General features: G+C 48.2%; 2 protein-coding genes across 2 annotated transcripts in view; one reads left to right on the forward strand and one right to left on the reverse strand.

Moving 5' to 3' along the window:
• LOC147611234 (uncharacterized) overlaps positions 1–27,211 on the reverse strand; it is a 74,089-nt gene that overhangs the window by 6,971 nt on the left and 39,907 nt on the right. Inside the window, exon 2 of the mRNA XM_086785041.1 lies at positions 10,967–10,990. Coding sequence (XP_086641167.1) covers positions 10,967–10,990 — 24 coding nt within the window. The remainder of the gene's footprint in view (positions 1–10,966; positions 10,991–27,211) is intronic.
• On the forward strand, positions 5,854–8,646 carry LOC147611235 (uncharacterized). Its single transcript, XM_086785038.1, has 5 exons — positions 5,854–7,405; positions 7,503–7,845; positions 7,937–8,107; positions 8,230–8,425; positions 8,555–8,646. The coding sequence occupies exons 1-5, from the start codon at positions 5,943–5,945 to the stop codon at positions 8,644–8,646; spliced, it is 2,265 nt and encodes a 754-aa protein (XP_086641164.1). The 5' UTR covers positions 5,854–5,942.

Here is a 27,211-nt window from a genome sequence, read left to right on the forward strand (position 1 = left end):
ATACAAAGGTTACATGATGGTGCTAGGGATGGTATCTCCATCAGATTGCTATAGGAGTTAGCGACTTTATGACCCAGCTGGAAATGGAGAAAGCTGAGGGAGCTAGACTCCCATCAAGAATGAATTGGCTGCTAATGGGTGACATGCCTTCTAAATTCTTCTGAAGTAAATTCTTCTCAAGTAATCAAATATCATAGAAACAAGGAATGTATATCTTGTGTCAAGGATAATGAGGGCAGGTGGTGAAATGATTGGACTCACATGACTGAGACCTTTACTTCACATTTGTCTAGTATTACTGGAAATGCTCTTCAAATAGTGCTGGATGGTCAGGATCTTGTGCTAGCCTGTTGGGTCATATAAGTAAAACCATAGAAGATGGCACAGCAGCTATGCTGGCGAGGCCGTTCTAAGAGAAGGAACTAAAATATGTTGTGCACAAGATGCAAAGTGAGAAATGTCCAGGCCCTGACGACCTTCCAGCTGAATTCTATAAGGAATTTTGGGACACATGTCGAAAGGACATACGTGCTATGGTCAATGCAGCTGTAATGTACCAAATCTAAGGGTGTCAATCTTTGTTGCAATGTCACTTTATGTGACTATGAATGCTTACCAAAAATGCAATGCTCACAATGCTTGAATTCTGAAATTTCAGAGACGGTAAATAACCCAATTGAGATAGTGCTTGCATTCCTTTAACACTCATGTGTCCTAACCGGCGATGCCACAATGAAACCTTTGGCACCTCAGTTACGGCAACCACATGATTCTTTACATCAGAAACATGCAAAGCATACAAAGTATCACACTTGTACCCCTTTGCAATGACTCTGGCTCCCTTGGTTATCTTCCACCTACTATCACCAAACACAGCGTAGTAGCCTTGATCATCCAATTGACCAGTACTAACCAAGTTCTTTTTCAGCTTTGGCACATGCCTAACATCATGAAGCATAAAATGTGTGCCATCAGAAAATACAAGTTTCACATCTCCAATCCCTGCAATAGAGCATGCATAATTGTCTCCAAGATGCACAACACCCTGTGAACCACCATTATATGAGCAAAACTACTCCTTGTGTGGTGTCACATGAAAGGAAGCACCTGAATCAATGATCCAAGTGGTCATGTCACTGTCATCATCTGTGACCAAAGCATGTGCATCAAGTGAGGAGACAAATAAAATGTCATCCTCACTCTCATGAGTGACTGCATTCACCTCTTCAATCTTCACACCACTGTTACTACTCTCTGCATGTTGCTTGCCTTAATCATATTTGGCATCCTGATTGTTGTTGTTACTATCCTTTTTCTACTCCTTTTTCCACTCGAATCAATCTTTCTTAATGTGCCCCTTTTTGCCACAATGAAAGCATTCAATGTCCTTCTTAGGATGTGACTTACTGGGGGATTTGTTTCTTTGACTATCATTACCTCTATTTTGAGGTCTTCCCCTTGTGTTGAGAGCAGTGGAAGACTTACTAGAAGCATTATTCTTCCTAGTCATCTCCTCCATGAGGAGTTGCCTCTCAACATTTGCATACACAAGAATACGATTTGAATTGCTCAAAGCTGTCTTGAAAATATCCTAACTCTCAGGAAGAGTATAAAGCAAGAATGTTGCTTTAAACTCATCATCAATGTTGAATTTCTGATTTGCCAACTGCTTAACGATAGAGTTGAACTCATTGAGATGCACACTCATAGTTGTGCCCTCCTTCATCCTGAGATCCATGAGCTTCTTGAGCCAATAAACCTTGCCTGCTGCACTTTGTTGAGCATACAAATCTTCCAACCTTCTCCACATATCCCATGCAGTGTCCTCATTTTCAACATTAAATAGAAGCACATTTGAAATAGAAAGCATAATTGTAGAACGTGCCAATTCATCAACACTTTCCCAATCATCATATGATATATTTGCTGGCTTCACACCCTTTTCCTTGATAGGACGGGCTTGATGATTTTGAAGAAGTACATTATAGCACTACTTTTGCCAAATGGCAAAGTTGTGTGCTCCTTCCAACTTCTTGATGTTAAGAAGTGAACCACTTGAAGCCATATCTCAGCAAATAAAAAAATCAGCAAAAGGAAATAAAAGGGCTTGTTAAATCAGTCCTCTACTGGAGAGAACTTGCAACCAATATGTATTCCACCTTTGACTGCATAAACAGTACCAAAACTGTAATTAATTTCTTGCACCAATAAGACTCCAAAACTGAGTGAAATATGCCTGCAAAACTAAGTGCAATTCACTCAAAATTCTGTCCCAACTTGTGACAGAGGTAGAGGCATCCAAAACTCAGAGAGACTGTCCCAAAATGACAGTAAAAACAGTCATAAATCTACAGCAAACAATATTATTATTTTTCTCAATACACAGGCATCCAAAGCACTGTTTCAATGCAACATAGGTTGCTGAATACTTGTGCACTAAAAGCCCCAATTTTGAGGTCAAAAGTCTAACTTTGACTATCGCAAAAGTGCACAATCAAGGCATAAATCAAGTCAGCACCAATTTGCAACAGTGTCAATGCATTCAAGTGCTCCAAGCACTGCTTCACAAAGGCATAATCTCTAGCAGAGGAATATTCTTGGAATATTTTGATTTCTCAGAGATTCCATCTTCCAATGTGTCCCAATCAGAAATTTTCTTGCTTCAATGTGCAAGAATAAGCCTTCCAATGCATAAAATTGCAAAAGCCCCAAAATTCCTCTGCCTTATCCACTGCCATGTGTCACTTTCTAACAGGCTAAACCCTAAAAGTGATGATATCTCAACACCCCAATGACAGAATTCAACCAAACTTGGCAGATAGTGTCCCTAAAGGTAGGCGACCACTTTTATGGTGTCAGAATAGCAATAGAATGTCCCCTTTCAGTAAATCAACTACTTGCCGTGTGGCTGGAAACTGAAAATCAGTAAAATAAGCCCCAAATCTGAATGAAATCTTGCTTCAATGTGGTTGACTAGCTGCAAGAAGTGTAGCAATACTAAATGCTATCTCTGGAAAGTGTCCTTGACCACTTTCTTGCTGTTATACACTTACTAGAGCCCAAAAATCAGTCGAAAATGGGCGCTCAACTCCATCTCATGTACACCAAGCGAAGCCCTGAATCTGCGAAGCTTCTCTGTACACAATGCTTTGGTGAAGATGTCAGCGACCTGATCCTGTGTGCTGACATAAACAAGGTCAATGTCTCCTGTTAAAACCTTCTCTCTGACAAAATGGTAGTGGACCTTTATATGCTTCATACGAGCATGAAAAATTGGGTTCCTGGCCAATTGTATACTGTTAATGTTGTCACAGAAAATGACATTTTGTCTATCCACTAATAGACCCAAATCTGCAAGTAGCTTTCTCAACCGAGCTACCTCACATGCTGCCATAGCAGCACCTCTGTACTCGCCTCCCCCCCCCCCCCCTCTGTACTAGAACAGCAAGTACACTCATCCAAAAGATGTCTCGAGCTGGAAGCAAGAGAATAGAAGAGATTCTTGCAATGAAACTCCACGAAACAGCTATGGGCAGCGAGGGAGAGTGGCTGGACCGCGTGGGCGGCAAGAACAAGTGACTTCCTGCAATGGAAAGGTCACAGGGTGCGAGGGGAGGCTAGGGAGCAAGCGGGTTCAAGCGGGTTGGGAGGCTCTGATACCAATTGATGGGAGTGGGGAGCGGAAGCAAGAAGGAGAGGGATGAGAGTGAGTGCTGCGAGAGCGCACAAGTGTTTGTGGGAAGCAAAATCGAGTGACTTCCCCTTATTGCCTTTTGTACAAAGAATGAGGTAAGATGATGATGTGACACTATGAATACCATTTATACAAGGGATAGCACATTGTGCCTTTACCAGAGAGAGATGACAGAGATCAGAGCTCAGTTTCACAGAGAGGATGCGGAGCGACTGGCTCGCTTCAGAGCACACCCAGGCATGTTCTTCAGGGAGCTGTGGACACCCCCTTCACTGATGTATACCATTTTATACCCCCAGTATGGTACAGGATGAAGCTAGCTAGGTTGCATATCATGATTGTATACTCCATGCATATAGCTTTGCATTCTCCTAGTAGTAGAGCTCCATCCCCTGCACACCCAAATTCAGCTTTTTTTTTTTGTTCAGTACTTTTTCATTTTGTTGGGATGACAGAGGATACCCCATACAGGTACTCCGATTTGTCTCATAGGCCGAGTTCGGTCTTTTGGAAGACGTTAATAAAATCTTTCTTTCTTTCTTTCTTTCTCTCTCTCTCTCTCTCTCTCTCTCTCTCTCTCTCTCATGAAGATTACCTCTCATAGCCACAATCACAACTGCCTCGCGCATTGCACCTCAGATGGAGGAATAGATCGCTACCATCCATACCTGTATTGAGGAGACAGCACAATGGGTGGATATAGTGAAGAAGTCACCAAAAGTTACTATTTCCGCTACCATTTCAGAGCAGTAGTAGCAGAGAGCCAGTAAGGCCCTTAACATCAGAGTACATGGGATCCCACGGATAGTATCAACCCTCTAGCGAACGCAATGGCTTTTGTGACTTCCACACTAGGGATTGCTGCTCATGGTATTGAGCATGCATGGCGAGCAGGGAGAGATCCTACACACCCGCAGCCTTTACTTATTAGGTTTCGAGATTCTCATGCCCGTCTGGCTGCTCTGAGACAGCGCACTACTCTCCGAGACCACCCTACGATCTTCATGGACAAGGATCTCACCCCCTTACAAGTTGCCGAGCAACGTACTCTCCTCCAACAACGGGATGTGGCCCACAAGGAGGGGAAATGCGCAGTTGTTTGAGATGGTAGTCCACGTCGCCAACTTTCTACAAAGACAGCAGAATCCTTTGATCCTGTTACTAAATAGGGATTCATGGCCTATGAGACACAATACACAATTCTCCTAGCATGCACCGTATGAAACTGTGATGGTACCTTATGGTCAAAGCTGGAAACTTTTCAGAGTCGTACACCGGATGAGATATTGTCTTCTACACTAAGACCCATCAAGGCCCAGAGCGTCCCAAGGTTGGGTCAGGTACGCGTACACTTGGATGTGAGGCGTTCTAGACGTACGTACGTTTTTGTACGTACGGAACGTTAAGGGCGTGTGCTAATTTCTTTTTCCACGTGTTGCAGGTCGGCGTCGTCTCTTTAATGCTGAGCGTCGGTGGTCATTTTTTGGGGCGGGGCTGGGCTGGGCTCATTAGCCTTTATTATTTATAAGGCATGGCCCAAATAAAGGGCCAAACTTAAAGTAGAAAAAAACAAAAAAAAAACGGGTTCGGCGGGCTGCAGAAAACGGGCCCAATTAAAAAACGAAAAAATAAACGGGAGAGAGAAAAAAAAAACGGGAAGAAAAATGAAAAAAAAAACAACGCGCACATGCAGCCAGCAGCGCGCAGACTATTGAGCGCACACACACACACTCAGCAAGGCTGCAAGCAATCTCTCTCTCTCTCTCTCTCTCTCTCTCTCTCTCACACGCACACACACACACACACACACACAAACATGTCACACACACACACACACGACTGAAGGTTGAATAATCTCTCTCTCTCTCTCTCTCTCTCTCTCTCTCTCTCTCTCTCTCACACACACACACACACACACACACACACAAACATGTCACACACACACACACACGACTGAAGGTTGAATAATCTCTCTCTCTCTCTCTCTCTCTCTCTCTCTCTCTCTCTCCATATACCTCTACATTATACACTGTCAACATGAAAATTCAACCTTTTTATTTGACATTCACATGACATTGAAGAGCTCATAGCCTCATTGTAAACCCCCCCCCCCCCCCCCACACACACACACACATAGTGACAAGCGTGTACACTGTACACACACACATCCAAATTCCAAAATAACACACACACATCTCTCTCTCTCTCTCTCTCTCTCTCTCTCTCTCTCTCTCTCTCTCTGTGTGCCATGGGCAAGAAACGACATGCCTATTGGAAGCTTCACACACTCCAAGATGATGAGAAGAGCAACCAATGGAGATGCCGGTATTGTGGAGGTGACTTCAAAAGTTCAGTTACTCGCCTCATCTCTCATGTATCGGGTCTCGGTGGCAATGGCAGTTCAGCTTGCAAATCTGTGCCACGCGACATAGCAAATAAGGTGATAGCCGAGCAAAATTTGAAGGCTTCACAGGGTGCAGCCATGGCAGCTGAAGACGAGGATTTGTTGGATCCTCTTCCTCCTCGAGCTGCATTTGTTAATCCAACGGCTGCTACAGGATCCTCTAGTGCAATGGGGCAGCCTAGTAGAAAGAGGGCAAGAGTAGAGGAGAGCATTATGGAGGAAGGTGCAGGTTCCGACATGCATTGTGATAGTTCTTCTAAACAGCAGACCACTCTCCCATCTCGCATCTTTAGCACCGCATGGGTAAAGGAGCGGCAAAGGGTTGCCGAGATAGAGATTGCACGCACACTTATACAATGCAATATCTCCTTCAATGTGCTTCGCACGGACCAATGGAAGAAGATGGTTCAAGCAATAGCCGCTGTGGGTTCGTGCGAGGATTGGCACGGGGTCGAATACAAACAAATGAGGACACGCATGCTAGATGAGGAGAAAGCCACGATAGATGTGGCGCTGCAACCAATACGGGACAGCTGGAGAAAGTTTGGATGCACCATCTTGTCTGATGGATGGGCCGACATCCGAAGGCGCCACATGATAAACATTCTTGTATCATCATGTTTTGGCACCTATTTCTTGCGTGCGGTGGATGCTGGTAAGGCAGGTGAGAGTGTTACAGCTGAATTTATATATCAGCACATTAGGCAAGCCATCATAGAGGTGGGTCCAGAAAATGTTGTACAGGTGGTCACTGACAATGCCTCCAACTGTAGGAGGATGGGAGAGTTGGTAGAAGGTGAGTTCCCAAGCATTGTGTGGACTCCATGTGCTGCACATTGCTTGGATTTATTAATGGAGGATGTGGGGAAGCTTACTTGGGTGCAGCCAGTGTTGGCGGATGCCAATCGCATCACCACCTTTTTCAGAAAAAAACACAAAGCATTGGCGCTCTTTCGCAGCAAGAGCCCCGGGCTTGATATGGTACGGCCTTCCAAGACTCGATTCGCTTATGCATACATGGTCTTGGAGCGTTTGCAGAGGCTCCATGATCCTCTACAAGCCACTGTGGTTGATCCAACGTGGAAAGATCCACGACATTGCAATTCAGAGCCTACAAAGTATGTCCAACGTAAGATCTTGGACGAGAATTTTTGGGAGGAGACAGCAAAGATTGTCAAGTTGCTGAAGCCGCTCTTCTTTCTCTTGCGCATGACAGACATGGAGGGATCTACCATGGGTCTCCTCTACCACATGTTTAGGAGGATGCGGCTAGAGATTAGCCGGTCCACAGTGGTGTCTCAAGACAGGTAAGCCATTGTCAAGTGCACGTCACATGTTTATCGCACCAATCATTTTAAATTGCTCTTATTATAACTTTGGTCTTGACTCTTTTTTCCTCTCTAGAATTAGAGAACTGAATCAGATTATAGAGACGCGTTGGGAGTACATGTCTCGCCCAATTCATGGCATGGCTGCACTCCTTCATCCTCTTTATCGAAAGGATGAGACCATAAGCAATCCAGAGCTTCTTACCATGCGCGACATGTACTTGGAGGCAACCTATCCTCAGGAGCAGCAGTCAGAGATAAACAACTCCATGGTATCCTACATGCATAGCTTGGGTGCCGCTTTTAGCAGAACCTCATGCAACAAGGAAGACGAGGCAAAGGCCCCGATTAACTGGTGGTTGATTTATGGTTATCAATCATTCCAACTCCAACAAGTGGCATTGCGCGTCCTCTCTCAAGTGAGTGACAATAACTCCCTAAATGGAATTTGGAAAACGATGTGTGATAATAAATAGGTTTTGATTACTTTAAGACTTTTATTACTTGTAGGATTGTTCAGCTGGTGCGTGTGAGCGTAATTGGAGTGCCTACTCTCTTATTCATACAAAGATCCGCAATAAACTCAAGACCAGCCAGTTGGAACGCTTGGTTTATTGCCGAGCCAATCTTCGATTGGTTCAAAATCTTAAGAAACTTGAGCATCCTATGCAGACTGATTGTGTCATAGAGTCTAGACATTAGTATATACAAGTAACAATATTATGATGCATGCAGCTGCCAGCATTTTTGGCATGCCATGGTCACAGACAATTCGCATTGAACATGTTTATTGTTGTTGACAGGTTGATCCTCTATCTCTCGAGCACGTTGCTACCGCAAAAGAGGCGCAGACCGCATTGAGAAACGAGCAGGAGGAGATAATTCGCATGTTGCACAGAGAGCTGGAGAGTATAGACCGCAGGGTGACTCGGGCTTCTTCCAGGGCGTATGACATTGAGCCCAGTGGTGATGCGCATGTTGTGCAGTCGAGCGGGCGAGGTAGATGAGGCGCTAGGCGCGGGACTCGTCGAGGACGAGGACGACGCACATCTACCACATCACATGCGGAGACATCGACAGTAGCTACAGAGGAGATGCTAGATGATCATGAGAGAGTACCCTATGTAGAGCCTGAGTATGATTCTGATGGGAATGTCCTTACCGATGGAGACGTCCCATCTGATTCAGCTTCATCATCAGGTGTTGATGATGATGAGTAGCCTTTGCAGGACCTAGGTTGACCGGGGCACTTTTTACTCTCTTTAGGAGAGGTTTTTTCCCCCGTGTCCTTTGTATCGGTTTCTTTACTTGTAGCGCTTTGCGCATGCTCAGAGTTTCTGTAATCATGATTTTACCTTATGTTCATTTGTATCCTTCTTGAATCTCTACTCTTTCAATGTTCAATGTTTAAAGTTTAAACCATTCAAAGTTTATGTTTCATGAATGACATTCAATGATATGTACTAGTGGATCTAATTTATATATATATTATATTGACGCACTTTACGTACTTTTGCTCGAAGACCGTACTGTACTGCGTACCGTACTCGTACCGTACCGTACGTACCGTACGTATGGACCTACCTTGGAGCGTCCCTTACCCATTGTCAGTGGGTACACTTGGGAATCAACAGACCGTGAGGAGACTAGAGACATAGGAGGAGTTCGAGGCTCAGGAGCGGTGGCTGTCCTCTTCAGATCAGCCCTTCTTAGCTCTATTTATGTTGTTCGATGAGACCCACATGCCCGCTTCCTCTGGCTCCACCTTCAACATTGATCAGCCCGGAATATATTTATAGCAGTATGCTACTTCCCACCGGAGACCTCGCACTTTGCACGCATGTTGCACGAGGAGGGAGAAACATCACCATATTCAGCCTTACATTCAAACATCATGGATTTCTCTAGACACAGAGAGGTTCTCCTCATAGAAGGCTTCAACGCGAGGACAGGTACACGACAGACGTCACTCTTGGATTTTCACTCTGATCTCATCATGTTGCCTGAGCTGGACACAGAGGATTCGAGGATCTCCCGATCATCGGCAGACAACCGCGCTCCTATTACTGCTTATGGCCAGGCCTTTTTAGACCTAGGTCGTATCCATGATATGATCATATACAATGAGATGGACACATGGCCCTTGTCTAGCAGCTTTACATGCTTCCCACACAGAGGTGGAGCCAGTGTTGTTGACTCTCTCATGGGATCTCCTACTTTAGCCTCACAGATCATCAACTTCCATATTAAACCAACACCCCCAGGAGCTGACCACACTACTTGTTTTTTCATCTCCTCACTTCAAGAACCCCCATCACCCACACACCCACTTACACCACATACCACGACATCCATTTCGACCACAAATTATCAGGACTATTCTACACACAGATCTTCCATTCTACGACATGTAGACACCATACCATCCTTAGACCATCGAGCCGCTCTCATTACTAAAAATGAGAACGCGCTACTAAATATTTTGTTTAGTAGTAACTCCAAGGAGTTTTGGAGGAAATGTCTGGAACGACCCTCTCCCACACCCCTCACTGATACTTCTCTCTTGCACTCCTACGCACGTACTCTTTATGATATACCTGACCAGCCCCCCCCCTCCCCCCAACCTATCTACGACTCCTCGCCCTACATCTTGCACACTTTCCACCCCCAAGGGAGTCACCCACGTAGTACTCAAGCTTCACAATGGTCGTGCCAAGGATCATGAGAGGCTATGTATTGAGTTTACCACCTATGGCATACAAACTCTGGCTCCGATCCTGGCAGAGTTATTTAATGAAGCTGTTTGCAAAGGGTTCCCTAGGACTTGGACCCTAAACACCATCACACCATTCACAAAGCAAGAGATCCCATGGATCCAAGAAAAAAGATGCAAAAGGCCTTCCTACGTCAACACCTAGGGGTTAAATCCACCACTCCATATTTAGTGCTCTTACTAGAGACACATGCTCTACTCAAAGTGATGCAATATTTAGTGGATGTTCAGCAAATGAGTACAAACAGACTGCCACATAGAGCATGGGTGACCAGCATGAAGCTCCTAAAGAATCACAAAAGCAAAGTCGTATGCACAAGATGGGATAGAGATATAAGAAAGTGGTTCCGCAGATGGAAAGTACACATATTTGACTATGCCACCTAAAAAGGTCAACATGCAAGAGTTCCAGATGTCATTACTGCGCACTATACAAAACCGTTGGATGACAGCAGAAAAGCGAACAAAGCTGGAATATTACCAAGAAAATATTAACCCTTCATGCTGGACTAATTACATATCCATGGATGCTTTGGCTCAAGCATACATTAGTACACCAATTCCACTCCTTTATCGCAGAAATATTGCAAGATTTCGCTTTTAAGTTAGCATGGATTCCAAAGAAACAATCTGATAATGTGCAAAAGAAATAAACACATTATGCCTCCACTACCAAGAACAAGTATTTCACAATAGAAATACCACGTATTTACCAAATACTAACATTTTGAACAAAAATTCCAGCTAGTGAGAAGATGATTGCTTACCAAGTGTAAGCTGAGGCTGAGGCACTGCCAAAAAAGAAACAAATACTTTTAGTTAGCATGGATTCCAAAGAAACAATCTAATAATGTGCAAAAGAAGTAAACACACACGCACACACATGCACCCCATTATGCCTTTACTGTAACAAACATTTTAAAAAAGAAATACCAAATACCAACATTTTGAAACAAAATTCCAGCAAATGAGAAGATGATTAGCATCCAAGCAAAACAATTTGATAATATGCAAGTGTCCAATTGATAATACGCATTTCTCTCTGTACTTTCTCCCCCTTCTCAAAGTTCCTCTTCACTAACATTCCCCTCCCCCTCTTGCCTTGCTGCCAGTGGCTTTGACAAAATTGACAATTGGATCTCCATAATTGAAAATTACATTGCAAGAAAGTATTCTGAGCATCAAACGTGCCACAAACAACCCACAATGCCAATGTTCAAATGCTTGCATGAGTTGAATGATGAGTTAGCATGTTATTTAGGTCAAGTTAAAACTAGCTCAAGTTAGACTAAGGTTAGAAGCCATTTAACCGCAATTGAGCTTACCTAACCCCCTTTCATAGCGGCCTTGCAAACGGTGTGTCACGCTCGCTGAAGCTCCCGCCTCCCCCTGCTCTGCGCGCCTTCGCTCCCCCCCCCCTCCTCGCGTCCCTTCTTTCCTTCCGCCCCCCGCTTGTCCCCTCTGCTCGCCGCTGCGCCCCCCCTTCCTTCCTCGCTGCTGCGCCGCCCCCCCCCTCCTTCCTCGCTGCTGCTGCGCCTCCCCCCCCTCTTCGCCAGTTCGCCCCCCTCCCCTCTTCGCCGTTTCGCCCTCCCTCCCCGCTGCCGCCTGTTCGCCCTCCCTCCCCGCTGCCGCCAGTTCGCCCCCCCCGCCTCTTCGCTTCTTCACGCCCGCCTCCCTTCAGCAGCGCCCCGCCCCCCTCCTTCTCGCGTTGTCGCCGCCCCCCCCCTCTGGGCCTCTCCTCCGTTTTTCGCCCCCCCCCCCTCCCTCCTCTGTCGTGCTGCTTTTCTCCCCTTGGGGGTTTTTGTTTTTTCCTCTTCGTCATCCGTCCTTCCGCCTCTTGGTGTGCAGCCCGCTTCTTGCAGGTTTTCCGCTTTCGCCTCGCCTTCGCTTGAGCTTCAGACTCTGATGGAGACTCCTCCCTCCTCGCCTCAGAGGGACTCTTCTGCAGCCCCCTCGCCCGCCCCCGAGGTCATCCCCATCAGGCTTTCTCTTTCGCCGGAAGAGGAAGCGAGCCTCACCGCAGAGGTGGAGCGCCTTCAGGCTCACTCCACCATCTGTCGTATAGTCGGCACTCGCCCCAGCAGAGGGGAGATCAGGGATCTACTTCAGGCCCGCCTTCTTGCAGATGTGGGCAAGATCCTGGATGTACAGCTCTTGGGCCGGGGACATTATCAGATCGAGTTCGAGGCCGCCCAGAGCGTTGCCAAGGTCCTTGCCATGAGTCCTCTGGATATCAGGGGTGCTCGGGCTTTCTTCAGGCCTTGGCAGCATGGATTTGACCCAGCAGCGGCGGAGCAGGGAGAGCGCCTCTTCCATATTACAGTTTGTTTCCCTGGTCTCCGCCGGGAGTATCTTCCGCTCCTCTCCAGGCTCGGAGCATTGGTGGGCTCGGTTCTTGAGACGGGCCCCTCAGCAGCTTCAGTGGTGGCCAGAGCAGCTGGGCTACCTTCGGTTAGAGTGTTGGTATCTGACATCTCCTCCCTTCCTAAGGTCATTCAGCTACCTAGGATAGGGGGGGGGGGTGGATAGATCAGAGAGTGGAGTTCTCGGGGCTCCCGAACCAGTGCTTCATTTGCAGGCAGGTCGGTCATTTGGCCAAGGCCTGCCCTCGCAGGAGACCTCGGCCCTCACCACAGCAGCAGGCCACGGATGGCCCGCCCACAGATTCGGCTCGGCAGGCTGCCTCAGGGACACCTGCTCAGGCCACAGAGACCTCGGAGTGGCAGCCTGGACAGGGGCGCCGTCGAGGGAGACAGCCACAGCAGCAGCCACAGTCTCAGCCTCACTGGGTTCCCGTGAGGAACAGATTTGCTCCCCTTCAGGAGGAGACCCCTGCAGCGACCGAGGACCAGGAGATGCCAGCTCCCCCTCCTTCACCTCCCCCACACCCACCCCCTCCCACCGCCTCGCGTCCACCATCGCCTCCTCCCGCCCCCGCTCCGGTCTCGGCAGCGGCTCCCTCTCCTCCTCCCTCGCCTCCCCCTCCTCCCCCTCCGCCCGCCTCGCCTTCCCGGGAGGTCCTGGCAGTTCCCTGGCGCTCACCTGCAGTCCGGAGGGCGCTGAGCACTGACCTCGCTCGAGCATCACAGAGGAGACCTATGCCGATTAGGGCCTCACGGATTTCATCTATCCGCAGTCGGCTGAGTCGCCTCAGCGCTCGGAGGCGTTTGATTATACCTTTACACGGCTTTTTGGATCCGAGGGCCCCCATGAGCCAGCACCCATCCGAGTGCATGTAGTGATACCTCCGGCCCGCGGGGAGGAGGCACTAGACTCAGCGGTGGCCTTCTCGTTCCCTCTATGTGGACCTTGTGACCGGGAGTGGACTCTAGAGCTCGCTCTCAGCACGTTGAAGACTCAGGCAGTTGAGTTTTCTCATCACATGAGCGATTTGGAGGTTACAGATGTGATAGGCCGACTTTGGGAGTTGGCTCATTTTTTCTTGGACCCCGGGAGTGTGGATACATCCGGGATTCGGCATTTGGTCGTGCGCATAGTTGCAGATTTGGCACGCGACCCAGGATATGTGAGTATACACGAGGTTACTATGTCAGAGCAGGAGGCAGTCGCCATGGGTCACAGCCACTGGCGCCTGATCCGGGATTCTTGCAGTACACCGGGTGGGCAGACTCGCAGCCGTTCGGATGGGGACTACTCTCCATCCAAGCCGCTTGCGAAGGCTCGCCGCACGGCTGAGACAGCATCCACCTCAGTAGGACATCCATGAGGATCATCTCATGGAATGTACAGGGCCTTGGCGGAGCACACTTTATACGCTATCGAGGCTGCTTGAGGCAGGAGCTACAGAGATGCCTGGTTGGTGGCAGCATTGACATTCTGATGATGCAGGAGCACCACTTGGGTGAGAGCAGGATCCGGAGATATGGTTCGGTGATGCCTGGTAGATGGGACACTTTCTGGTCTGCAGGGTTTGGTCCTTTGGGTGGACAGGGAGGAGTATGCATGGTTATTGCAGATGCATGGCGGCAGGCCATTGTGGATCGAGGGATCATTGTGCCTGGTAGAGCACAGTATGTCATTCTGAGGATGCATGATGAGCTATTGGGTGTGCTCAACATCTATGCGCCCAATCATGCTAGTGCCAGAGCAGAGTTCTGGACTCAGGTTACAGATGCATTGCCAGAGGCCGCACATTGGTGTGTTGGGGGAGACTTCAACATGCTTGAGGACCCGGCAGATAGGGTGGGAGGCAGTCATGTTACAGTGCACGGCACGGAGCTTGCAGCTTGGGACCGGTTTTGCATGTCACTGAGGATCACTGATGCATGGCAGCATGGGGCTTTCTCCCGGTCTCAGGACAGTCTTAGTTTCTCTCGGTCGGATCGCCGACAGGGAGGGACTAATCTATCTCGGATTGATCGCTTTTATGTGGGCGATTGGTTGGGGGAGCGAGGGGGCTCCGTCGGCATTCTTGCTGGCACCTCATTTTCAGATCATGCGCCAGTTATATTGACTTTGGAGGAGGGGACACGGGAGCCCAGCTTGCAGTTGAGGATCCCAGAGCGGGTACTTGCAGACCCCAGTCTCGCTGAGGACATTGAGAGGATCTGGCATGATAGTCAGTGCTCTGACCAGGATGCAGCGGGCCAGTGTGCCCAGGGACTCATTGATCTTAGCTCTTTTCTGCATGCTGCAGCTTTGACACGACTGGGAGAGATTCGCGAGCGGGAGCAACGGCTGAGACGCAGCCTTGCTTCGCTACAGCGCCTTCAGGAGCAGCAGCCAGCATGTGAGTGGGTGGCGTCCCAGCTGAGCCAGGCCCGCCAGGAGGTTAGAGAGGCAGAGGAGCAGAGACATGAGTTTTACTATCGTCGTCAGGCCTCTCAGTGGACGCAGCTTGGTGATAGAGTGACTGGGGAGTTTTTTGAGATCACTGGACCCCGTCATGCGCGAGCAGGGGTTCGCCAGCTTGGTAGACCGGATGGATCGATAGCTACTGAGCTCGGGGAGATCAGAGCCATTGCCACTGCTTTTTATAGTGACTTGCTTTCAGCGGAGCCAGCCACTGAGGATCGAGATGTATGCAGACAGACTGTGTGGGCCCATGTGCAGAGGAGGGTCACAGACCATATGCGCACAGTTCTAGGTGCGCCTCTGTCAGAGACTGAGCTTGCCGAGGCCTTGAGGGTCCTGCCGCGACATAGTTGCCCAGGGGAGGACGGACTGACGCCGGCCTTTTTTATGCGCTATTGGGACCTTTTGGGGCCAGGCCTCCGCAGGGGCTTTCAGCATGTTTTGGACACTGGGGTGATGCCGCAGAGCTTTTCAGAGGGCATGATCTATCTTATCCCCAAGGGGGAGGGAGTATCAGATGATATTCGGCATTGGAGGCCTATTACGATCCTCAATACTGTCTACAAGGTCTTGGCAAAGGCCTTGAGTTTGAGGATCCAGCCCTTCCTGGGGGAGTTGATTCATGCTACTCAGACAGGATTTGTCAAGGAGCGCAGTATCCTTGACAACATCTTTACTTTCTGGGAGGCGACGGCCCGAGCTAGGTTTCTTGGCGAGGACTTGGTCGTGATGCTTCTCGATTTTGAGAAGGCATACGATAGAGTTGATTGGGGATTCTTAGAGGGCACTATGCTACGCCTGGGCTTTGAGCCAGGATGGATCAGAGGGGTGGCAGCTTTGTATTCCACAGCTCGCAGCCAGGTGCTGATTGCAGGAGGTCGGGGGCCGAGTTTTGAGCTGACCAGATCAGTCCGTCAGGGGTGTCCTCTCGCCCCTTTCCTTTTTCTCTTCTTTGCGGAGGCTATGAGTATGTATTTGTCGGCAGAGGAGGTTGGTTTGAGAGGACTTCAGCTCCCAGTCCGGGGGGAGGATTTGCTTGATGCTGAGTTTGCAGACGACACGGGCTTATTTTTGCATGGCCAAGAGGCCAATCTTATTCGGGCAGAGCAGTCGCTCCAGGTTTTTAGTGCAGCTTCGGGAGCATTGATCAATTGGCGCAAGACAGTGGCCTTTTGGATCAGTAGTGCTCCCACTCCGGCATGGAGTCCAGACCCCGGTTTTAGATGGATTCCTCCCGGCACAGCAGTGCGGTATTTAGGATGCCAGATTGGCCTCGATTTGTCACCTGAGCAGCAGATTGCCCCGCTTCTTCTGAGCATTCGGAAGAAGCTATTGTATTGGAGTACAGCTCGACTATCCTTGGCTGGGAGGGTGGTGGTGGCAAATCAGGTGCTGTTAGCGACTATGTGGTACATTACGTCTTGCTGGATTTTCTCGAGCTCTTGCATCAGCCAAGTACAGAGGCTGATCAGGAACTTTCTGTGGTCTGGGCGGGACGGTCAGCCAGCTCGGGCAAAGGTTGCAGGGCAGTTATTACACTTCCGCTGGCTCAGGGCGGTTTGGGCATTATAGATCCAGTCGATCAGAGTAGAGCCTTATTGGGGAAGCTTATTGTTCGGGGGTTGCTTCCAGGCGCTGAGCCTTGGAAAGAGCTCCTCTTGCAGCGACTGCAGGCCCGGGCGCCTCCTGCAGGGGGTACTTGGGCACCAGAGATTCGCTGGATCTTCATAGAGATGAGGAGGACAGGCCTCAGTAGAGGATGGGAGGACAGATTTGCTTTGAGTATCCTGAGAGCTTGGGAGCTGCTGAGACCGGGGCTCTCTCAGCGGCCTCCTTCTTGTGTTGAGGAGCGGGCCAGGCAGCCGCTCATCTGGAGCCCAGCGGTTCGTACAGAGCAGGGTCATATGCTGGGTTCTCGGCCTCGTCTAGCCTGGGGACCTTTAGCGGCAGGCCCAGCTCGTAGTTTTGGAGACTGGCAGGCTTTCTGCAGTCTACCAGAGGAGACCCAGGTGGAGAGGCTGAGTCACTTCAGAGGGGGATTGATTATGAGGGATGATATTCAGGAGGCACTTTCAGCGGAGTGGTTCACACCTCTCGAGCCAGTGGCCCCACGGTGGATGGGAGCCTTTACACAGTTGGAGATCCTGATTGCTGTCAGAGCTAGCACTGAGGATGGCAGATGCCTCTATTATGAGATTCAGGATGAGGGCAGACTCCAGAGAGTGGAGGTGGAGTCGCCTTTGGTTGCAGAGTGCACCTTTCAGAGGATTCGGGTAGTGGCTGCCGCTTCTCGGAAGTGGCATATTGACCCCGACCCTGCTGATGTGCTCCCGGATTGGCGCATATGGGCATATGCAGCGCACCCCTTGGCCCGGCTGCAGTGGGACCCCGGAGAGTACGAGTGGCATGATCCTTATGCATCCCTTGAGGCCACAGAGATCACATTTTTCCAGTATACTGTTCGGCTGGGACGGCATATCTTGACGGCGAGGAGGACGGTTTCTCCAGCGGCAGCGGGGCATTGGCGATTGCAGGGACTATCACAGGAGTTCCTGGAGGATTTCTGGGCTCGGCTCTGGGCTAGTCGACAGGCCCGCAGGATCTCGGCTTTTCAGTGGCTGGTTGCCCACAGGGGCTCAGCAGTTGGCACTTGGCTTGTTTACAGCGGTCTTCCGGCGGCCTGCGTCCGATGCGGCCACCCTATGGAGACACAGAGACATTGCCTTTGGGACTGCCCTCAGGCACAGCAGATTTGGCTGCGGATGCTGCGTATTCTGGCCCCCCTCTCTCCAGAGGGTATGTTTACGTGGGGTGCCGCTGCTTGGTCGACTTCGTCAGGGCCTGCTATGGGCTATGAGATGGAGCAGGGCAGTCAGGCCATCAGATTTATTAGGGGCCAGCCTCGCCTGGTTCCGGCACCGGATTTCTCGTCCGCCAGCTGGACATAGGAGAGGGATTTACGATGGGAGCTCCTCAGCAGCCTCACCATCTGGTTCACCTGGAGGGCCCGGTGCTTCACGGCCTTTGAGGGGAGATTGGAGCCACCAGCAGAGACTGTTCGGGGGATTTGGCATGAGTTGATCCACACCCTGCGAGGACAGTACGACCGCATCCGGGGAGACTCGGATGAGGCGATCTTACGGCGCCAGGCCTTTCATACCACTTGGCGCTGCGGCCCGTTCTACACCCTACACACGGGATCCCCCCGTTGGCACTACAGGCCACCTCTTTGGCTCTTTCCCCCCCCCATTGTATGATTTAGCCGCTCAGTCCTTTAGACTGATGCTTGTATTTTGCAGCACCTAGGGAGAGTCTCCCGGGCTGCCATGATGTATTCACTGCTCTTCTCTCTGTTAGGAGCAGGAGAGATCTCTTTTGTAGCCCTACGGGCGTTTTTTTTACATAACTAATGAAAGGATCTTTTCTCGGAAAAAAAAAACCCCCTTTCATAGCGTCTTTTGGGCTCCGTGTTGAAGCCTCTCCATCGACCTTCTCAAGCTTCTCCATCGGCATTTTCATTGGTTCTCAGGTGCTCATTACAAAAGCCACACATTGGAGCTTCCCTTTTTCTCCTGTGACATTCAGCATAGCACCCAGGCACGCACCTTGAGCTGATGAGGCACTACATGATGCTACCAAGGCTGCTCAATAGGAGCAGACACCCATAACTGAGGGTGCACCTACAGATGGGATACCTACCAGTTCTCGCTCTACTACCCCAGGCCCTAGGGATGCATAGTTTTTGGATGCGCTTCAAAGTGCCTTCTTACAAGTGGGATAGGAACTTAGTCAGCAAATTGGCTAGCGTATTACGCATGCTATGCAGGATAAGAGCGCACAGCCTATGCCTCGATATGGGGATCATTCTAACAGCCATGATGTATTTTTTGGGCCGCGCACATGCTTCATGGCCGATGCACACCGCACTTATGATCCTCACCTCTCAAAGCCTTTGCATGCACCCCAGCATGGGGGTTATTTGCATATGGATGATGCCTTGTATGTGCCGCATAGCACCTTCTTGCAAGACCTTGCAATTCACATTTTCCGGAGTCTAGCCAAGTTAAGCCATCTATTTTGGGCCGACCTATGGGTATGCATTGTTGGGGGTAAAGGCCCATTTATGCCTAGACCCCTATGACACCCTTATGTGTGTACATACTTGTACTTAGGGTTTTGTACCTTTCTAATATAAAACATGAGGGGTTGTGGTGTGCCCCTCACCACTCTCATTTTACACACCCACCATTGTGTGTTCTTGCTCTCACTCTCTCTCGCGCTCACTCCCTTCTACTCTCACATGTGGTATCAGAGCTTTGGCTCCGCGTGAGAACCTCTCCCACCCTCGCATCCTCTCCGTCTCTCGGTCGCCTCTTTCGCTCGCGGACACTTTCCTTGCATGGATTTCTTCCGTTCGAGGTTCTTTCAGCCTGCGAGCTTCCTCGGCCTCAAACAGCCCCGTTTTCTGCATTTTCAGCGCGATTTCTGCATTTTCTTCGCGACATTTTCACTTCCCCGACGTTCTACCACTTCCCCGCGACAATACGCACCTCCGTCCACCCTCCAGACACAATCCCGGAGATCGCGGCGAAATTTCCGCCGCGAATTCCGGCGGCTGTTTCTGGCCTCCGTCGATGTCCCGAACATTCTCTGACGCTGCCCTTGTGTTTGGATAGTTGTTTGCCGCTGATTTCGCACTCCGTTGAGCTCTTTTCGCAGCCCCGAGCTGCCCGAACTCTTTCTCGAAGTGCTGGAACTGTTTTGGTACTGTTTTGGGCTTCTTTTCTTGCGTGTGAGCTACCCCTCGGTGTTCTTGGAGTAGGCCAGCTCTATTTTGGTCTCTCCTCACCATTTTCAGCGGTTCTTTGCTCGTGGGAAGGCCCGAGTGCCTCGTTCTTGGCGGACATTCTATTCTCTACCGTGCTCACCTTGAGCCTATTTTACTCGAGGTATTTCTTTCTACGACTCCCTCTGTGACTATAGTCGGTCGGGGCGTCGTGGTTCGCAGGTACATCGTCACTTTCGCCTTTGTGCTACATTTGGCGGTTGAAACAAAGGGCTTTTGCCTTTTGGAGGTTTACATGCCTTTGGCGCACTTGACATGCTGTAATTGGTGCTCGGGAATGCATTTGGAGTGACATTGCAGTCACAAATCAAAGGGCTTTCTGGAAATTTTGCTTCAGAAGCATTGGTGGTGCTTGCTGGAATCTTCCCAAATCCCTCTATTTTTGAGGTGAAATCAAAGGGCTTTTGGCCAATTTCGTTTCAGAACTATGTAACTCAGTTGGGGGGAAGATATACAGCCTTGGAAGCTCTGTTGAGCTTGGAAAATTTGGGGAAAGTGCCAAAAATCAGGCCCGAACTGTAATTTTCTGTTTTAGGTCAGGTTTGACCAAGTTTGTGTCCAGAAGTGGAAAAATCAGACCTGATCTGTTCATTACTGTTTTAGGACAGTTTTGGGACAGTTTTGACATCTCTTTGTTGAGGAAAAGTGAAGAAAAACAGTAAAATACAGAGCTGGACAGAAATTCCAGCAAGGTGTTTTGTGGATGCAAAGTGGTCTTTGACAGATCACGTTAAGTGGGAGTGCTTTCGCTCAGGGAGTACTATTTTGCGAGACTTTTTTTGCAAGAGTCTTCTTTCAACTAAAGCAATGGCTTCATCCTCCCAAGTTGAGACTTCTCAAGGCGGGAGCTACACCATTGAAAAGTTGGAGGGCCAGGTGAACTTCAACTATTGGAAGGAGCAAATATATGGTGTGTTGGTCATCAAAAAGCTTATCAAGCCAATCAGGCTACAAGGCGTTCAGCCCAATGATATGGATGATGATGCATGGCTGGAACTTGATGATCTTGCCAAGTATACAATTTTGTTGTCCGTGTCAAAGAATGTCTACTTCAATGTGGCAGGTGAGACTACCGCGCGGGTAGTTTGGCAAAAGCTGAGCAGTCTTTATGCAAAGGAAAGTGCAAGCAGCACGGTGTACTTGATGAAAAAGATCTTTGAAATGAAGATGAAAGAGGGTACACCAATGGGAACTCATCTCAATGAGTTCAACGGCCTTGTGAGCAAACTTATTGCTCAAAAGATGAACATTGATGAGGATATGAAGGCTGTTCTATTGCTTTGCACACTTCCCGAAAGTTGGCATACTTTCAGGACAGCAATGAGTAACAATGCTCCTGCTTTTACAGGCTTGTCATACACTGATGTGGAGAGTTCTCTTCTCACTGAGGAGATGAACCGCAGGAACAATCAAAGTGGCAAAGCCTCTAGTGCTTTGAATGCACGTGGGAGATCTCAATCAAGGGGAAGAGGCAACAATGGTAAGTCAAGGAGCAAGTCCCGTTCAAAGAAAGATATGGAATGCTTTTATTGTGGCAAAAAGGGACACATTCAAAAGTTTTGCTTCAAATGGACAGCGGACAAGAAGGCAGGCAAGGTAGAGAGCAAAGGTGAAGATGCAAATGCAAAAGATGTAAAAGGCAAAGGCAAGAGCAGTGTGAAGATAGAAGAGCTTAATGCAGTGACAGATGGTGCTATTGTACCTTATGTTCCTGAACCTCATGTTCCTGAGGTTATATCATTCCTTGATGTGCTTTTCGTGTCTAATGTGAATGCACACTCACTCATTGCCGGTGATTTAGCAGACAAGCTGGATTGGATTATTGACTCAGGCGCATCCTTTCATGTGACTCCTTATGAGGAGAGTTTTGTTACGTATTCTAGGGGGAATTATGGATGTGTTTATTTGGGGGACAACCATTCTTGTCAGATCACTGGAATTGGTGATATTCAGCTTGCTTTTGCACATGGTAATCACTTTATGCTCAAGGATGTCAGACATGTTCCTATGCTAAAAAAGAATTTGATAAGTACAGGGCAGCATGATGATGCAGATTTCCAAACTACTTTTGGTGGGAAACAGTGGAAAATCAAGAAGGGTCAAATGGAATATTTCACTGTGGCATGGCCGGTTGGGACACATGAGTGTCAAAGGAATGGAAACCTTGGCCCGTTTTGGTTACTTGCCTTTGTATAAGTTTGCTGATTTGTCTAAGTGTGATCATTGTATTTATGGACGGCAAACTCAGAGTCCACATTCCAAGCATTTGTCACTTAGGAGTTCTCCAATGGATCTTCTTCATACTGATGTGTGTGAAATGCCTCAGTTATCTTTGGGGGGAGCTCTTTTATTTTTCAGAGGTTTCTTGCTATGGTTGAAAATCAGACCAACAAGAAACTCAAGTGTTTACGCTCCGATAATGGTGGGGAATACATGTCAAATGCTTTTCAAGAGTTTTGTGACAGTAAGGGTATCAAAAGGGAGTTACCTCCTCCCTATAATCCCCCCCAAAATGGTGTTGCAGAGCGTATGAATCGAACCATTCAAGAGAAGGTTCGAAGTATGTTGTCACATGCTGCGTTACCCCATGGATTTTGGGCTGAAGCTGTGCAAACAGCTGTTCACTTGATTAATAGGTCACCAAATAGGACAGTGGGACTCAAAGTGCCTGAAGAATTATGGACGGGAAAGCCTCCCTCATATAAGCACTTGAGAGTGTTTGGTTGTGTTGCGTTTGTGCACATACGCCGGGAAGATAGGACCAAACTTGATCCCACGTCTCGCAGATGCATCTTTTTGGGCTATGGTGACAGTGGTGAATGGGGTTATAGATTGTGGGATCCCGAAGCTAAAAAGCTTATACGCAGTAATGATGTCATTTTTCATGAAACATGCATGTATAAAACAGCCCCAAAGACTCCGGAAGTCAGAAGGGTTATTGATGAAGATGATGTGCATCATAGACAGCAAAATCCAAGGGCTGTACAGCAGCAAATACAACCCCAGGAACAGCCCCGAAATGCTGCAAAAGAGGCTCATGTTGAACCTCAAGAGGTGGCAGAAGTGTCGCCTCAAATTTGGCCACAAAATATTGAGCAACAGAACATGGAAATACAACAGGAAGAGGTGGTACAGCCACCTATTTTTCCACAAGAGCAGGCTGGACAGCCAGCTCCAGGTGCTCCATGGGTCAAAAGGTCTACCCGACCAACTCGTCCTCCAAACAGGTTTGTTCCTAGGGTTGACTTTGTATTGCTTACAGATTGTGGAGAGCCCTCATGCTTTAAGGAGGCTATGCAGAGGGATGATCATTTGAAGTGGGAGAGAGCCATGCAATCAGAAATGGCCTCTCTGAAAAAGAATGCAACATGGGACTTGGTGTCTTTGCCTGCAAGGATGAAGGTATTGCCATGCAAATGGGTTTACAAGCTTAAGGTAGCACCTGTAGACTCCTCACCTAAGCACGGTTGGTTGCAAAGGGTTTCAAGCAAGAGAAGGGGATTGATTTTGATGAGATCTTCTCACCTGTGGTCAAAATGACTACATTGAGGGCTGTTCTTGCTGTGGTTGCACATGATGATATGGACTTATTCCAAATGGACGTGAAGACAGCTTTTCTTCACGGGGATCTCCATGAGGAGATTTATATGCAGCAGCCAGAGGGTTTTGCAGTCAAAGGGAAAGAGGGTCTTGTCTGTAAGCTTCAAAAGAGTCTCTATGGCTTGAAGCAGGCACCCAAGGAATGGTATCATAAGTTTGATGCTTTCATGAATTCTCAGGGGTACAAAAGAAGTGAGGAGGATCACTGCCTATACACCAAGAAGGCTTCATATGGGAGTCTTCTCATCCTCATTTTGTATGTGGATGACATGCTTATTGCAGGGAGTTGCACTCAGGAATTGGTTGCACTAAAGAAGGAGCTGCATAAGACTTTTGAGATGACAGATCTTGGTAATGCCAATCATATACTTGGCATGCGTATTCTTAGGGACAGGGGTAAGAGAACTCTCTACTTGTCTCAGAAAGAGTACATTGGGAAGGTGTTGAAACGTTTCAGCATGGATGAGGGGAAGAGTCTCGCTACTCCTTTACCTCCATATGTGAAACTTTCACAAAATGACAGCCCTAAGTCAGATGACGAGCGGGCTGCCATGGCCAAGATCCCTTATGCTTCCGCAGTTGTAGTCTTATGTATGCTATGGTTGCTACACGACCAGATATTGCATTTGCAGTGGGAGTTGTTAGCAGGTTTATGGCCAACCCTGGCAAAAAACATTGGGATGCAGTGAAGGGTGTAATGAGGTACTTGAAGGGTACTCAAGATGTGTGCATATGCTATGGTAAGTCAGATGCATCTATCCAAGGATTTGTGGATGCACACTATGCAGGTTGTGCAGACAGCAGACGGTCTACCACGGGTTATGTTTTTACATTCACTGGTGGTGCAATCTCTTGGATTTCTCGTATGCAGAAATGCATTGCCTTGTCTACCACTGAGGCAGAGTATGTTGCAGCCGCTGCGGCATGCAAGGAGGCTTTATGGCTTTCTCGTCTAGTGGGAGCTTTGGGAGCTTCAGGAGGGATTCCAGTGTTGCACTGTGACAGTCAAAGTGCTATCATGTTGGCTAGGAACCCTGTGTTTCATGCCAAGACTAAGCACCTTGATGTGAAGTATCATTTTATCCGTGAGGTGCTTGATGGTAAGCTACTTGAGCTTGTCAAAGTGCACACAGATGATAACTCTGCAGATGTTTTGACAAAGAGTCTGCCCTCAAAGAAGCATGCACATTGTATCAAACTCATGGGTGTCAGATAGGCCATTTGTCTTTTCTTTTGGCCTGTACATTGTTGTATTTTATACATCACTTTTAGGCACATTGGCCTTTAAGTGGGAGATTGTTGGGGGTAAAGGCCCATTTATGCCTAGACCCTATGACGCCCTTATGTCTGTACATACTTGTACTTAGGATTTTGTACCCTTCTAATATAAAACATGAGGGGTTGTGGTGTGCCCCTCACCACTCTCATTTTACACACCCACCATTGTGTGTTCTTGCTCTCACTCTCTCTCGCGCTCACTCCCTTCTACTCTCACATGCATCAGTCTCATATGCCAGGACTTGGTTTCGGTTTGCAAGGCAGTCCTTTTCCACAAGAGAGAGGTGAATCCTCTTCCCAGCCTTTAGGTATGCCATCATTTCATAGGAATGCTTTTGATAGCCACGCACAAACAAGATTTCATGCCCTTAATGCTCCGCCAAAGAGTACTTTCAGCCACACATAGCTAGAGCCTCACACGAGTGGTGCCAATATGCAGCATGGTGATAGTCGTGGGCGGCATGACACTCTAGATGAGATGCTTCCAGATGCCTTACGGTCATACTAGGCCTTGCCCAAGGATATCCAAGAGAAGATGCCCTTTCCTCATTACGTGACTCTTACGTGAGATGATGCCCATTCATCTGGGGGTTACACTCGCAAGGGCTATGCAGCTAAGGATGTGAAGGACAAGCTAGTAGTGCATAAAGTCAAAGGGGATACTCGCACCCCAATGTGTTGGAGTAGTGGCTCACAAAGCTGGAGGATTACTTCTGCTTCTACACCAAGTCAAATGAGGAGTGTATTATCTTTGCATGCATATGCAAGACTATGCCCATACTTGGTGGCGGTATTTGAGGGATACACCTCAGAAACCAACCACTTCGAAGGCTTTCAAGGAACTTATGGTTACTACTTTTGTCTTGCCCTGGATTTTAGAGCAATACTAGGCTGACTTCTATGCCTTATATCAGATCAGTAAGACGGTCCAGGAGTATCTGCAGCATTCTGGAGGCTTCCTTTATTTGTGCAGGATATCTCTGAGAAGGATAAATTGTTGTGTTTCATTAGGGAACTGCACCCTTCCTTAGCTGCAGATGTGAATACACATACCCCTCAGACCATTGAGCATGCGGCTCAGCTTGCATTAGTCTTTGAGCCTAAGTACTCCAGTAAACTTCCATATGCAGTGGGCAGCTCTTCTAGGAATGCACATGAGGCTGAGAAGAAGCATAAGTTGGTTGATTATCACGATAAGTAGTCTGCAGCAGCACCTTTTCCTAGATTTCCTATTGTCTTGGGCAGCAAGATGTCATATGCTAAGCCTTACAAATATTCTGATGCTAAGCCAAGAGGCAAAACAAATGCAGGAAATGAAAATTCAGACATTAAACAATATACAAGGGCTATCCGGGACAGCAGGAAGAAGGCTAATCTATGCTTGAAATGTGGTGAGAAGTGCTCTCCTGAGAACAAAGAAGTTTGCAAGATGTGCAACAGCAGTCTGCCAAGCTCAGTACAATCATTGACTTATCGGATGATGAGGAGTTGGAGGATGCCTCTGACAGTTTGGTATCAGCCCTTGGCCAAAATAAGCCAACTATCCCTTAGTGGGGACAGACTTCTGGTGGTGGGGGTGGTACTCGTGCCAATGCTTATGGTACGAATTCAAATTTTGAAATAAGGATCGATAGGCTATTGAAGATTCAGAAGGTGTACATAATACGGAGGAAGCTTCAGATACTGGAGTCATGAAAAAGAGTGATTTCCCTTTTGATCGAAGTCGTGCGACTAATCATACTATCCATAGTATGCAATCATGTGGCATTCAGCCCACTTGTAGCATGCAAGGCTGTAGGCATACAATCACTTGTGTGGAGCATTAGGTTGCTATGCCTTTTCATGCACGAGAGGATGCTAGTGGAAATGCTCATGTGGATGAGGAAGAGATTTATTGGGATGCCCAACCAACACTCTATGCTATCTCCCTCCATGCCTTGATGGGTGCCAAGAGTGCTAAAACTATCAGATTGAAAGAGATGATTAATGGCAGGATTGTTCACATGTTGATGGACAGCGGTAGCACTCACAGTTTCATTAATTCCAAAACCTTACAGAGGGTGGGACTGATTGTCACCAGCTTGTAATTAATCCAGTGATTAATAAAGTTTGACCAAGGTTTGACTTCAGTCAATGCATGATTTTATGGTCAAAGCAGGGCTGATTCCAGTCAAGGATTTGACTTGGGGATTAGAGAGCCCAGTTGGTTGTTTAATTAAGGATTTAATTAAATCAACTAAAAGGAAAATGTGTGGACATGGTCAAAGCATTGACCTAGTCTAGCGGGACTTGGAGGATTCCGAGTCAAGGGGAACTGGAACCCCTATGGATTAAGTCCAAAGAACCGGAAGATACTTGGAGGATTCCAAGTAAGGGGAACCAAAACCCCTGTAGATTAAGTCCAAAGAACCGGAAGAATTAAATGGGACTACCGGCCCAAGGGTTGTACTTCGGTCAACCGAGAATCCGGTGT

Source organism: Cibotium barometz, chromosome 47 (assembly GCF_041138505.1).
Source record: "Cibotium barometz isolate CiBa-2024 chromosome 47, ASM4113850v1, whole genome shotgun sequence".
NCBI lineage: Eukaryota > Viridiplantae > Streptophyta > Polypodiopsida > Cyatheales > Cibotiaceae > Cibotium > Cibotium barometz.